At 43.8% G+C, this 14,463-nt stretch overlaps 1 protein-coding gene across 1 annotated transcript in view; it reads right to left on the bottom strand.

Moving 5' to 3' along the window:
* The window catches only part of TTLL9 (tubulin tyrosine ligase like 9), a 42,095-nt gene that overhangs the window by 7,644 nt on the left and 19,988 nt on the right, over positions 1–14,463 (bottom strand). Inside the window, exons 6-10 of the mRNA XM_069073911.1 lie at positions 8,940–9,008; positions 8,188–8,278; positions 3,084–3,124; positions 2,422–2,509; positions 643–701 (exon numbers count right to left, since the gene is read on the bottom strand). Of these exons, the coding sequence (XP_068930012.1) occupies positions 643–701; positions 2,422–2,509; positions 3,084–3,124; positions 8,188–8,278; positions 8,940–9,008 (348 nt within the window). The remainder of the gene's footprint in view (positions 1–642; positions 702–2,421; positions 2,510–3,083; positions 3,125–8,187; positions 8,279–8,939; positions 9,009–14,463) is intronic.

The following is a 14,463-nucleotide window of genomic DNA, read 5'->3' as shown; positions in this document are numbered from 1 at the left end:
GAGAGAGAGAGAGAGAGAGAGAGAGAGAGAGAAAGAGAGAGAGAGAGCAGGTGCTGGAGTTGGGAGTCAGAGGACCTGGGTTCAAATGACACCTCTGTCACTGTGACCTTGGAGAAGTCATAACTTCACTGGGCCTCAGTTTCTTCATTTATAAAATGGGAAGATTGGACTAGACAACCTTAGAGGTGTTTTTAATCTCTAAATCTATGATCCTATGAAGAATGCCTCCAAACCAAACCAAAGACCATTCAGTGGCAGCAGGAGACACAGAAGGGTAGAAAATAAGTGGGCCCAAACCCCTGAGTGGGTCAGGAGTCGAGGATGGAACCTTTCCTGCCTTTGGGCTCAGTTCCTCTCAGAATCTACCCCCAACAGAGTCACCCAGTAGAACAGACTGCTTGGTAGAACATGTTATTGAATTATCTGGGTTTAAGGTTAAGCATAGTGGGGTATCTAATCCCATGCTTTCTTCCTTGAAGGGAACAGCCCCTCACCCAAGTCCCCCAAGGCTTCAGATGTTGTTAGTAAGGATATAATGGCCTGAGAACCCTTGCTTCCAGGACCCTGGCCCCCAGGATGCTTGTCTTTGGTCCATGCCCCTGGACGGGGGGGGGGGGGGCACAGTTACTGCTGCTCACTCACCTTTTCTGGATCGTAGTCAGGGGATGTCTTCTGCACAGCCACATTGGTGAGGTGGACATCTGATAGAAGTCAACAGTCAAGGTCTAGGACTAGAAGCTAAGAAATCCTTCCCTTGGGGAGGTTAGGTGGTGCAGTGAATAGAGCACTGGCCCTGGAGTCAGGAGGATCTGAGTTCAAATCCTGCCTGAGACACTTAACACTTACTAGCCCTTGGGCAAGTCACTTAACCCCAATTGCTCTGCATTCCCCCCTCCAAAAAGCAAATAGATAAATGAATGAATGAATGAATAAATAAATGAATGAATCCTTCCCTCTACAACTGGGCAGGGAGCTACCATGTCCCCAAGCCTCCCACACTTATCTCTGTGGCAAGTTTTTCCATCTTCCATCCCAGGATGAAGATAGGAAAGAATCTCAGAATCTTATAAAGCCAGAGAAGTAGTGGGTTCCCTCTCATTCATTTCTATTCTACAAACATTAAATGTCACAGGCATTTTGTTAGGCATCCCTCTCTAGGCAGAGGCTGGACATCTTCAAAGATGTTGTAGAAGAGATTCTTGGTCAGGTCCAGGCTCCTGAGGTCCCTTACAGTTAACTCTGAGATTCTCTGACTCTGTGACCCAGGTTCAGAGCTCTTCCAAGATGGGAAACCCACTAGAAGCCCATGAGCTAGAATTTAAACTAGAAAAAGGAAAGAGCACAGGCCAAGGAGCACAGGGGATGGCAGAACGCTGTTTGGGAGGAAATGCACCCAGCCTGCCATACCCAGTCCTGACCTCTCTTCTGAACACCAGCACTGCTTCTCCAAAGGCCTGCTCTACACAGCCCTTCCTGGCACCTCAGGCTCAACAGGGCTAAAACAGAACTGAGGATCTCTCCTCCTAAATTCCTCTTCCATACTTCTCTGTTTTTGTTAAGGGCCCTTCATCTTCCCAACCACTCAAGTTTCATAACCTCAGGATCATCCTTAACTTCCATCTCCAACACAGGATCTTCTATACACAGTCTGTTCTTGGGTATTTCCTATCCTACATCTTCCACCATACCTCTAGCATCCATCGCTTCTATCTACTCACAAAGTCACCACCTTAGTTCAGGCCCTCATCTGGCCTTACACTTGAACCACTGTAATGTAGCCTTCATATAGTCCTTTCTGTTTCTAGTCCTCCCTCTCTAATCCATTTTCCACACACATGACCAGACGAACTTTCCATGATACACGTATAGCCACATCACTCCCCTATTCAAAAAACCCTCCATGCCTCCCTATTGCTCCTATGATAAATATAGACTTTTCAAGCCTGGTGTTTAAGGGCCTCCAGAATCTGGTTGTAACTTACTTTTCTAGCCTTATTTCATATTATTCTCCTTCACACATTTATATCCCAGAACATTAGCCTATTAGGAATGTTGAGTTCTCTAAACCTGGCTTTTCACATCTAATCTCTGTAACTGCGTAAGTCACCCCAGATGTGTGGGTTCATTTGCACCAGGCAGTCCTTTCCTACCTCTCTGCATGCCCAGAACATACCCCCTCATAGCCACTTCTCAGAATTTTTGAAGGCTCAGTTCACATGTCATCTTCTCTATGTAGCTCTTCTGCATCCCCTCTCCTGCCAGTTGTTAACATTCTCTCTTCAAACTTTGAATTGACTCAGGTGTATACATATTTCCATAGCAGAACATAAGCTTGTTGAGGACATGGTCTCTGTCTTTCTCTTAGTATTGCTGATACTCAGTGTTCCAAACAGGTACTTAACCAGTGTTTGTTGAGGATACAGTGATCATCAATACTGCTCAGTGTGAAGCGGGTATTGGAGAACCGAACAAAGCCATCTCGATATAACCAGGCCCGAAGGGGGATGTACTGTTGAAGAGGAGAGAGGGAGGAAGACACAGCAAGGAAGGAGAAGGATTGAGGGAGAGGAGGAAGGAGGAGTGCAAAGACATAGAAGAGATGAAGACAAGAGACAGTAAGGAGAAATGGGAGAAGAAGAGGGAGGGAGGGAGAGGAAAACAGGTGGGGTAGAAAGAAGGGGAGAGACAAGATAGCGGGAGAGAAACAGCGTAGGAGAGAATGTTGGAAAGATAGAAAAGAGAAGGAGGGAAGAGAATGGGTGGCAGGAGAATGGAGAGAGAAATGAGGGAAGGTAGAGATACCGGAGAAAGGAAAGAAATCATCAAGGAAGAAATAGTGGGGACATGGGGCAAATAGAGAGGCAAAGGTGGAGGGAGCAAAGAAGGCAGGAGATCCAGGTGTCAGGTCAGAGAAAAATTTGTTCCCATCCCCTGGAAAATGTGAGAATGTGCCTCCCTCCAACTTTTCAACTTACTTCCTTAATTTACAATAAAACCGGACAAGAAAGTTCATGCTGGTCACCAGGGCTGATCCCCAGACTCAAACCACCTCCCTCCAGCAGCCAATGAATTCAGTTACTTACAGACATCACCAGGACATACACTCGCAGGTCAAATTTGCGCCCTATGGAGCAGAGAATTAATGTTAGGCATAAGTTACCTTTTTGATTCCATCCCCAACCCAAGCCAATTAGTGTCACACACTGTTGTGTGTTCCTGTTGTGCTGTACCCCTAATCCAAGTCAGCTGACTCACAAGTATGATAACCTTCTCACAATGACAATAATAGCAGAGTATGGATGGTTCAATATCCCCATCCCCACTGCCGAAGCCACAACTCAAAGCACAGTACTACTTACACATGATTTCTCATTTCCATTTTTAAAAAATGATAGTTTCAACTATTGGTGCCACACTTTACCTCCCACTTACTATTCCCTCTCCTGGTGGATAAGGATAGGGTTACAGAGCAAGGAACCTCAGGCAGAAGTCAGGTCACCAACCAGGGGGTGCCTTGTGCTCCCCTCATATGTGGTTGCACCACTGATTGGTTTGGGCTTAATTTTTTTTTGTTAGAAGGGAAGACTCACTGGGGGCAGGGGTGGTTATATCTGGAAAAGACTGCAATGCAGGGGTGGCTAGGTGGTACAGTGAATAGAGCACCGGTTCTGGAGTCAGGAGGACCTGGGTTTGGATCCAGGCTCAGACACTTAACACAAAAAATAGCCATGTGACCTTGGGCAAGTCACTTAACCCTAATTGCCCTCCAAAAGGCAAAAATATATATTGCAATGAAAAAACAAAAGGCCTTTTTAAAAATCAGATTTTTAAAAACATTTTTTAAAAAATTTAATTTTTAAAAATTGGATACAAATTATTTCTAGGGAAAAAAAGGAAATCAGGGCTACCAACTTACTCTGATGCAATCAACCCAGAAGGGCATACAGATTACTGGAGCACCAGGAGAAAGTAATCGTACCCTCCAAGAAGACAAATAATTGATTCTCCATGAGGAGAGCTTTGTTCCACAGTAGGGGCTTAGTAAAAGTTTACTGTTGTTACCACCAGCAGCTGCCTCAGTCTAAGAGCATACACACAGAACTCACACCTCCAATCAATTCAACAAACAATCCATCTGTGTGGAAGGCGCCGTGCTCCGTGCTGGAAAGACAAAGGGACAAAGACAAGATGACCCCATCTCTTTCCTCAAAGAGCTTACTAGGACAAGACTGACAGACACTTGGGAGGAGGAGGTGGGGTAGTTCCTTGGGGTACTGAAAACAGCAAAGTTTTATTCTCCCAATAAGCAACCAGACTGTAGCAACTTCTGAAAATAACTTTGAGGATGGATTAGTGTAAGCAGCCCTTTAGGGCAGGGGTTCTTATTTTGGGGACCATGGATAGCTCTCAGGGGATCTTCGAATTTGAATGGGGGAAAAAAATCACATCTTTATTTTCTCTAACCTCTAACTGAACTTTGGCATTTTTTCCAATTATAAATTGTTATTTTTATTTTTAAAGCCACTATTCTGAGAAGGGGTTCGTGACACACACAAAAAAATCCCTGCTCTCCATCAAGCACTGTCTTTGTAGCTGGAGGCTTTGGGTTTGACTCTTGGCTGTGTGTTATTTCTCTCTCTCTCTCTCTCTCTCTCTCTCTCTCTCTCTCTCTCTCTCTCACACACACACACACACACACACACACACACACACCAGTACTTGGGTCTGCTTCCTTGTTTGCTCCCTTCATCTTTGTCTCTCTATTTGCCCAATGAAGCCTTCAATAATAAAAGCAGTGTCTTGGATAGAGGTAATGATGATGGGGGAAGGTAGTTGTGTCTACCTGAAGGGCTATGGTGCTGAGTGAGATGTGAGGTGATTATGATGATGGGAAGTCCATGTAGAGGGATAGCTTATGTCAGCAGGGTCTTGAAGGTTGGCAAAGTGTTCTCTTCCAAACAACCAGATGAGGTAGGCAGTACAAGTATTTTTCCCATTTTACTGATATAGAACTAAGGATCAGAAAAGCGAGTTCTTCAGGGTCATAAAGGGAGTGTCAGGGCTAAGACTCATCTCAGTTCTTTGGAGAAGATTAGTGCTCTTTCTACAACATTGTGCCCTAAAATGATACAACTGATAGGACCAGAGATAGGTCTCCAGCAACAGGATTGGGCTGTACCTAGCTATAAATGCAGGCATTCTCCCTACAAACTCCTCGTGAATAGCACCACCCAGACACAAGCCCACTGGGATCAGGTTTATGGTTAGGAACTGAAATGTCATTAATAGGCCACTGGGAGACAAATATGTTACTCTGACCTAACTAGTACCTGATTCTAACCACTGAACCAAACCAGCCAAGAGGCTTATCAACTTTTAGGGCACAACTGAATGACTGATGAGACACAAGGGTTTGACTCTGACCTCCTATTTCCTTTAAAAAAAAGTTTATTGGTGTCATTTGTTGTAACATTATGGTCATTCCTGGAAATACCCCTGCACCGCCAACCTACCCCTCCAAATCTAGAATCAAACCTTCCTTGTAATAAAGAACAAAGGAAAACCCTTGACCTAGTTAGACCCCCAGGCAGCACTGGGTCCTAGTAACCTCCCTCAGCTAAGAAAGGGATGGCCCATATCATGACCTGCTTTCCTAAACCTTTGCTGGGTTTCTGATCACTCAGTTAATCATGCTTTAAAGTACTCTTTTCACTTACATTATTGTCACTGTGTGTATTATTCCTCTGGCTCTATTGATTTCACTCTGCATCAGTTCATACACATCTTCCCAGGTTTCTCTGAATCCCTCCTATTCAGTACATCTTATTTTGCACAATAATATTCCATGATATTCATAATACCACAACTGATTTAGCCACTGCATAAAATACTGCTATGAATATTTAGGCATGTACTTCTATTTCTTTGACCTTCTTGAGGTATATGTGGAACAGGCGCATGAACTGTTTGATCACTTTTCTTGCATAATTCTAAACTGATGTGCAGAGCATTTGTCATCACATAGTCATCACTCTACCAACAGCAAATTGGCATGCCTGTCTTCTCACAGTTTCTTCAACACTGGCTTCCATTTTTTTTGTCATCTTTGCCAATTTACAAGATGGAAGGTGAAACCTCAGAGTGGCTCTAATTTGCATATCTTTTGTTAATTATTTGAATTGTCCTCATTTGGCTATAGTTTGCATTTCTTTTTTTGAAAACTATTCATATCTTTGGGCAACTTATCTACTGGGGTTTATATATGTATCAATTCCCTATATAGCTTGGATATCAGACTTGTATCAATGATATTTGTTACAAGGATTTTTCTCCAATCTACAATTTCTCTTATTTGATATGTACTGCTTTTATTTGTATAAAAGCTTAACTTTTGTGATCAGAATTTTCTATTGTGTCTTTTTTCTAATTATCCATTCTAATCTTTCTTTTGGTTAAGAATTCTCCCTCTAAGGGTGGCACAGTGAATAGAGCACTGGCACTGGAGGCAGGAGGACCTGAGTTCAAATCTGACCTCAGATATTTAACACAAAAACTAGCTGTATGACCTTGGGCAAGTCACTTAACTCCAAGTGCCCTCCAAAAAGCAAAAAAAAAAAAAAAAGAATTCTCCCTCTAACCATATTTATGAAAGGTACCTCCTTCTGTTATCTAATTTTAAAAACTGTGACCTTTTATACTCAGGTCTCATCTATTAGGAGTTTATTATGGTATATGCTATAAAATACTAGTGTCCTCTTATTTTCAAGGAAAGTATTGGTTTAGGATCAAACTACATCTGGGTCTCATCTGTGCCCCTATAACTTTTCACTATCATTCTTATCACTGGGTGAAGCTCCTGTACCAATATGATAAGATTTAGAGGTTTTCAAAGCTAAGAAGAAGTTGAAATGCTTTTTCACTCAAACAGAAAGAGCCTTATTTGGATTTCCCCCTATGTATGTGCAGGAATGGGTCATATCCCTAACTTAAAAACCAACCCCACTGCCTAGAGGATCAAGGTAAAACTTTCCTGCCTGGTATTCAAGGCCTTCCATGAGCTACCAAAATTTCCCTTTGTAGCCTTATCTCCCATGAATGACCAACTACCTGCTCAAACCAGGCTTCTCTCCTCACCATCTCCTGACATAAAATATTTGTCTTGACCCCTGTGCTTTTGCTAACACTGTGCCAGCCAGGAATACCCTCACCTCCTCCCCACCAATCTGATACCCACCAGCTTAAGCCATGGAAACCAAACTCACGTGGAAAAGACCCAAGAGATTTGTGGACTACAAGCTCTAGACGAGCCAGACCCTGTGACATGGAGGCCAGTGCATGCAGCCTTAGGTTGCACTCACAGGGACACAGTCCCCAGAATGAGGACAGTGAGAGTCCTTTTGTCTGTCCTTCCACCTAGAGCATTATGTTCAGCTCTAGCTGTCACATTATAGGAAGGCTACTGACAACCTGAAGTGAATTTAGAGTGACTGGGGTAGGGAAGGAAGCATTGAATCTGGGTCACATGACCAACATTTGAAGGAAGTGAGGATATCTGGCCTGGAGAAGAGAAGACCACAGTCTTCAACTATAGGCTAGGACGCATGAAACTCATCTGGCTTGACTCCAAAGGGCAGAAATAGGAACAGAGGGTAAAAAGCCAATTCTGGCTCAAACTAAGAAAGAGAATACCAACTATCAGAGCTGCACAATGATGGATGGTGAGTTCCCTGTCACTTGTTATGATAGAGCCAAGGCTGGGTCGTATCTTGGGGATATTCTCGAAGGAATTCATGCATCACATAGGGAGTTGGACTATATAAAGTCTGAGGTCTCTTCCAACTGCAAGATTTAGATGCCAAGATTCTACCCATCACACTTCCTCCTCCATCTTTCCCTGAGTATTATCCCACACAGTGACTTCTCCCTTCTGTGAGGTTCTATAGTCTTACTGTATATCTACTTGTTTTGCATGGAATTCTTAGGAATCTTTGCATGTCTTTTTGTATTTTCTTTTCCTAAGAGAGGAGAGAAATACTGTAAGCCCTGTGAGGGCAGGAGCTGGGCTTTAAACCACTCTGTCTCTCGGAGAAGGCCTAGTACCAGGCTGGACAAAGAAAGGGTCCCCAGTAAAAGGCTATTGCTTGACTAGTCAAAGAGGACTGGGTGGGGCACAGGGAGCCACTCTACCTCCTATCAAATAGGGATTCTCGATGTAACGTTGAGCGACATAGTTCTCCACTGGGATGTCATCTTTCTGGTCATCGGAACGGCCCACATCCTGACAGACACAAAGCCCCAACTTCTGTTTCCTTCATGACTGGCACACGCTAGAAGAGATATGATGGGGAGCTCCCTGTCCCACCCTGGGCTTTCCCCTCCAGTCCACCTGCCCCCTGCCAGCCTCCACACACACATGGCTTCCATGGGGTTAGTGTCCCGGACTGGCTACAGCTCATGGCTCCCATTGCCAAGCTGGGAGTCAGGTGCACTCCTACACATATGGTACCTTTCTCTTCCTCCCTGCCTCTGGTGAGAGAGCAAGGGAAGGGCAATTGCCCTGGGATGCCAGTCCCTGCTGGCTACAGTTTCCACTGCTGCTCTTCCATCCCCACATACTCCTAGAAAAGGTCCAAGAGGGCAGGTTTTCCAATGCCATGTAACAGGGTAGGAACCTTAGGGACCTCCTACTCCAACCCCATTTGTCATAGGTTACACAGAACAATGGTGGTCTCCTGGTCTAGGTCTCATTGTCCCAAAGGGGAGTAAAAAATGAAGGAGTAAGTTTTTAGGACCCCAGAGATGAAGGTGATGATTTTGGACCAAAGAACATGGTGGATTATGGTCAAGATCATCTCAAAGCCAGGAACTGAGGAGAGAAATGCTTTCATTTGGGGGAATCAAGGTTGATAGTAGGGGACAAAGAAAGAAGAGAATCTCACCTTCCTCCAGTCCATGATGTCTTTGAGCTTCCGGAAAAGGAAAATGCCTTTTCCCTGGGACCTGGCCACCTGGGAGAAGAAAGCAAATAGCAGAAAAGACAATGTTTGATTAGATCTTTAAGGGGAAGGGTGTGTATAGGAATGTCTGGAATGTGAGTGCATATATGTTCTGAATATGTGAGTATATCAATGTGTGTGTATATGTGGTGTGTGTGTGTGTATGTGAGAGAGAGAGAGAGAGAGAGAGAGAGAGAGAGAGAGTATACAAACAGTGTGTCCCAAAAGTCTTAGTGAGGCTGTAAACTTTAATAGGTTAAAAAAATTGCATGTGTGTATGGATCACCAACCCTGCTTCCATATTGGTCCCCACAGCCATCACCAGGAAAACAATCCCTGTAGAGAATGTCCCTGCCATTGTCATCATGATCAACAATTGCTGACCAACTGCCATCACCTAGAAGGTAAATTCAAGAATTCAAGGAACAACAGCATCTCCCAGGCCCCTGGCTCTCTTTCCCTTCCAATATGAACAGCCATCAGCTAGGGGAGCAACTTCTGTAGGGAAGGTACCAACCACCCTCACCCACTGCTCACCAACAAACAAGTAGGCAGACCTAACTGATTTAACAAGGAACCCTGAGGGAGGGATATACAATATATTTCTAGTAAGTTAAACTCTCACCACCACCATCTTGATGTGGTTCAGTTGTTTTCAGTCATGTCTGACTATGACCCCATTTGGGGTTTTCTTGGCAGAGATACAGGAGTGGTTTGTCATTTCCTTTTCCAGCTCATTTTTACAGATGAGGAAACTGAGATAAACAGGGTTAAGTGACTTGCCCAGGATCACACAATAAGTGTTTGAGGCCAGGTTTTAACTCAGGAAGATGAATCCCCCTGACTCCAGGTCAGGTTCTTTCCACTGTACCCCCTAGCTGCCCCTATATTCTACATCTTGACCAATACATCCCCTTAAAGCTCAATGAAGCCAGCTTAAGACTCCTAGTTCAAGAGTCCTAGGAACAGCAATACCACCCCAAACCACTAGCCTTGCTTCCAGTCTACCCACTGTAGCCATCATCCAGGGAAGCGACCCTTGTGTAGACGTGACCTGAAAACTGCTTCTGCAGCCCCTGCCTCCTCAGCAGCCACAGCTACAGAAAACCAAGAAAAGAAAGTTCTTGGGTGGCTAGGTGGTGCAGTGAGTAAAGCGCTGGCCCCAGAGTCAGGAGGACCGGAGTTTGGTTCCGGCCTCAGACAATTAACACCCCCCCCCCACACACACACACATAAACTAGCTGTGTAACCTTGGGCAAGTTACTTAACGCCAACTGCCCTCCAAAAGGCAAAAAAAAAAAAAAAAGAAAGTTCTTGCCACCAAAGTCCTTGGCATTGTCAAATAGTTCAACATCAGAAATGGATAGGGTTTTATCAATGAAAATAACATCAAAGAAAAGATAAAAATGCTATTTGTTATATGAGATGGCTCTCTGGGACTGGGGAAAATGATAATGATGTAAAAAACATAAGACATCAATAAAAACTTATTTAAAAAAAAAGAATATGGGTGGCTAGGTGGCGCAGTGAATACAGCACCGGCCCTGGAATCAGGAGGACCTGAGTTCAAATTTGGCCTGAGACACTTAACACTTACTAGCTGTGTGACCTTGGGCAAGTCACTTAATCCCAACTGCCTTGTCTTTACTCCTCCAAAAAGCAAAAAATTAAAGAAAAAAATATATATATACACACTACTATCTGCTTTGCTGCTAAGCCCTAAGATCTATGAGGCCTTTCAATCTACAGCTGAAACTTTGAACATGAACTACTTGAGAGCACATAAAATTCACTTTAAAATGTCTTTTCATTCACATATGAGTATGTACATGTGTCTCACTGTGTATGTATATATACACATATATACATAGCATATGTGTAAATATAGATATACAGATAGATAGATAGATAGATAGATAGATAGATAGATAGATAGATAGATAGATAGATAGGTAGGTAGGTAGATAAAATTTCATTCCTACCTAGTTGGGAAGAATCACTCCTTTAGCACTTTGTTCCTTCCTTCTCTTCCTTCTCCCAACCCAAGCCTACCTGCCATGCTGAGCAGAGGCCCTGAGATGCTGGGCCCTGGGCAAGCCTAGGGTTCCTAACTTGAGTTGAATAGACCCTTCTGTCCCTGCTATCCTCCCTCAATGCACTTTCATGTGAAAAGTGCCCCAGAAACAGAAGGTGTGATTAGTAGTCAGTGCTCCATTATCCAAACAGCATTCAGTTCATTTTTAATGTCTTTGAACTATATGACATAACTGTTTTTTTAGCAAGAGATTTACTAAGTTGTTTGCTCTTAAAATGTGCTTGCAATCCCTGAACTCAAATCAATTGACTATGGTCAATGGGGAGTGGGATGAAATCATTCAGGAAGACAGCTGGATTTAAACAGCTCTCCTGGAAAATTTGATATCCATGTCATTAAGGGTAGCCAAGGCTGGGCCCTTCCAAGGCCCCCGATGTCACTTCATGCCCCTTACTAATATAACATATAAAAATAAATCACTTACACATATAGAGTACTTACTTTACTGTTACCTATTCCCATCCATTGTCTTATTTGATCCTCATAACCACTCTGGGAGGTAGAATGGAATTATATTATCCCTATTTTAGAAGAAAAGACTGAGGTTCTACATAGCTTGTTTGGGGAGAAGACATTGCTTGTAAATGTTAGAGTCCACACTAAAACCCAGGGCTTCTGACTCTAAGTCCAGTGCTGAAACCCAGGGCAGCCTTATAAAAGTCGGTTTTCCGAATATGCCTGAGAAAACAGGATATCCTGGACCATTATAGCCTCATATCAGTCCATCCACAAGCCATTTATTAAGCTCCGACAATATGCCAGACACTGTGCCAGGTGCAAGGGATACAAAGATAAATCATGAAACAGTCCCTGCCCTCAAGGGCCTTTTCAAAGGCCTTGCATCCTAATTTGTACATATGTGATCATACACAAAATACATACAAAATGCAGACTAGCAGGACAGAAAGTCATGTAGATGGCACACTTGAGTTGAGTTTAGAAGAGAACCAGGAATTCCAACAAGTGGAAGCAAGGACAGAACACACTTCATCGGGGGAGGGGAAGGAGGGGGGAGAGCTTCCAAGGCAAAGGAATATGAAGTGTGTGAGAAACAGCAAGTAAGCTGTTATGAACCTTATGAGTCAGGACAAGTAGGATGGGGTCAAGTGGTAAAGAGATCGAAATGTTCAAAAGATACATTTATATGTGATCCTAGAGATAAGAGGGTTTTACTTAGTAGGGGAGTGACATGGTTAGATCTAATATTTGAGAAAAACTGCTTTGATAGCTGTATGGAGGGTGGATTTGAAGGAGGGAAGACTTAAGGCTGGGCCACTCATGAGGATGCTGTTGCAATAATGGTTCAGATGTGAGGTCATGAGGGCCTAAAATGGGAGGGACCGTGTGGGGGTGTCTGGGTGGTTGGAGAGAAGAGGACATATGGGGGAAATGTCGTGGAGAAAGAATTGACAAGATCTGGTAAGTGATTTGATATGTGGGATGATGAGAGTGAGGAACTGAGAATGAATGACGCAGAGATTCCTGAACCTGGATGACTGGAGGGATGGTGGTGTCTTCAACAGCAACACAGAAGATCAGAAGATGGATGGGTTTGGGAAGGGGGAGGGGGAAGACAGTTCTATCTGGGCCAAGTTGAGTTTGAGATTCCTAACAAGAGATTCAATTTGAAATGTCCAACAGGCAGCTGGTGATATGGGACTGGGGTTCAGGAGAATCAGGCTGAAGAACTGAGAGCCACCAGCATGAGATGATGATGACTGAACCTGTGAATACTCATGAAGTCAATAACTAACAGTCTGCAGAGAAAAGATAAGAGGCCTCAGGACAGAGCCTAGGACTAGAACACCCACAGTAAGTGAACTTGGCATGGATGATGAGGCAGCAAAGGAGACCAAAAAGAAGTTATCAGACCAATAGGAGAAGAACCAGGTTAGAGCAGCAGGTCACAGAGGAGGAAGCATCTTGGAAGAGAAGGGGGTCAACAGTCACTAGTGGTTTTAGTTGAATGATGAAATTAAAAGCCAGATTGCAGAGGAGTTAGAAAATAGGAAGAGGAGAAATGAAGGCATGGAGAATGGAACTTCAAAGAGTTTGACTCAGGAAAGGAGAGGAGATACAGAGTATTACTTGGGGGAATGGAAGACTCTAGAAGGTAGTTTTAAGGATTAAGGAGATCTCATTGTGTTTGCAGGCAGCAAGGAAAGGTTGTAATAGGGAGAAATGGAAGATTAAAGAGAGGTGATCCTAGTGGGGAAAATCTGCCAGGGAAAATCAGAGAGGATGGGATCAAGGATACATGTCAAAGAGTTGTCCTTGTTGAGACGAACCATCTCATCATTAGAGAATAAAGTACAGAGAATATTGGGGGAATGGCAGAATGATTTCAAGGCATGATAAGAGAGAGGTGAGAAGACGGAGCTCTAGGGCAAATGATGTCAATTTTCTCAGTAAAATATGAGGTGAGGTCCTCAGCTGAAAGGGTAGTTAGAGCTGCACTGTGGGAGGACAGAGAAGAGAAGGTCTGGAACAGTGATTGTGGAAAGTGCAAAAAAGAATCAATTATCAGAAAGGAATAAAAGGATTGCCTTGCTATGGTAAAGGACTCAGTCAGCATAGCTGCATGGCTTCTGGCAGCTTTGTTCAATAGTCTATGAGTAGAACAGAAGAGACAAGTCAAGCCAGGAATATGGGGGTTGGGGTTTAGCAAGGCATCTGCACTGATAAGACAAAGATACAAGGGATTCAAGAGTATAAAATGGCATAGAGCTGAGCTGGTTCCTTAACAGGCCTGTATGAGGAAGGGAGGAGAATGTATCCAAAGTAGGAGTGAGGATGGTACTGAGGGGTGGAGGAACTGGTGGTCACCATGAAAATGAAGAATGCTACAGGTTCACAAGGAGACGTGGAATCATAAATTATGACCAGACAAAGGAATTTCAGGGTTCTTGATGGGGGGAGGGGTAGAATACTTACAGGTGATGACAAGGTGATCACCCTTGACTGTGGCTGAGGTGGAGTAAGTGGAGAAGCTGATCATGGGAGTTGAACAGACTGAAGAACTGGAATGTCAGAGTACTGGAGGGAACATTGACATGTATGTTGATAGACTAGAATGAAGATAAGAACTGAGATGGAGAGGGAAACAATGACCCATATGTCCAACTCATTAAGAAAGGGGTGGGGTGAGGGGTCATTCTGAGGATCATCAGTTAATAGTCACAAGGACCTGAATTGGGTGATAAATTTAGTTAGGTGATAAATTTGGATAGAGTGAACTTGAAAGAAAGAGAAGTGGTGGTGCTTAGTGATGGTGGTAGATGGAGAGTCTGGAAGTGCCAATGGAGAGCAAGGAGGATTCAAACTTTCTCTCCAGGACCACTGAGTCAGTGGGGGTTTGGGAGAGTGTTCAGA

This window comes from Petaurus breviceps, unplaced genomic scaffold, assembly GCF_028583685.1.
Source record: "Petaurus breviceps papuanus isolate PSGF00001 unplaced genomic scaffold, PetGlider_PUasm1.0 90879, whole genome shotgun sequence".
NCBI classification, from domain to species: domain Eukaryota; kingdom Metazoa; phylum Chordata; class Mammalia; order Diprotodontia; family Petauridae; genus Petaurus; species Petaurus breviceps.
Note: the sequence above shows the minus strand (reverse complement) of the source record. Positions and strands in the feature narration are given on the sequence as shown.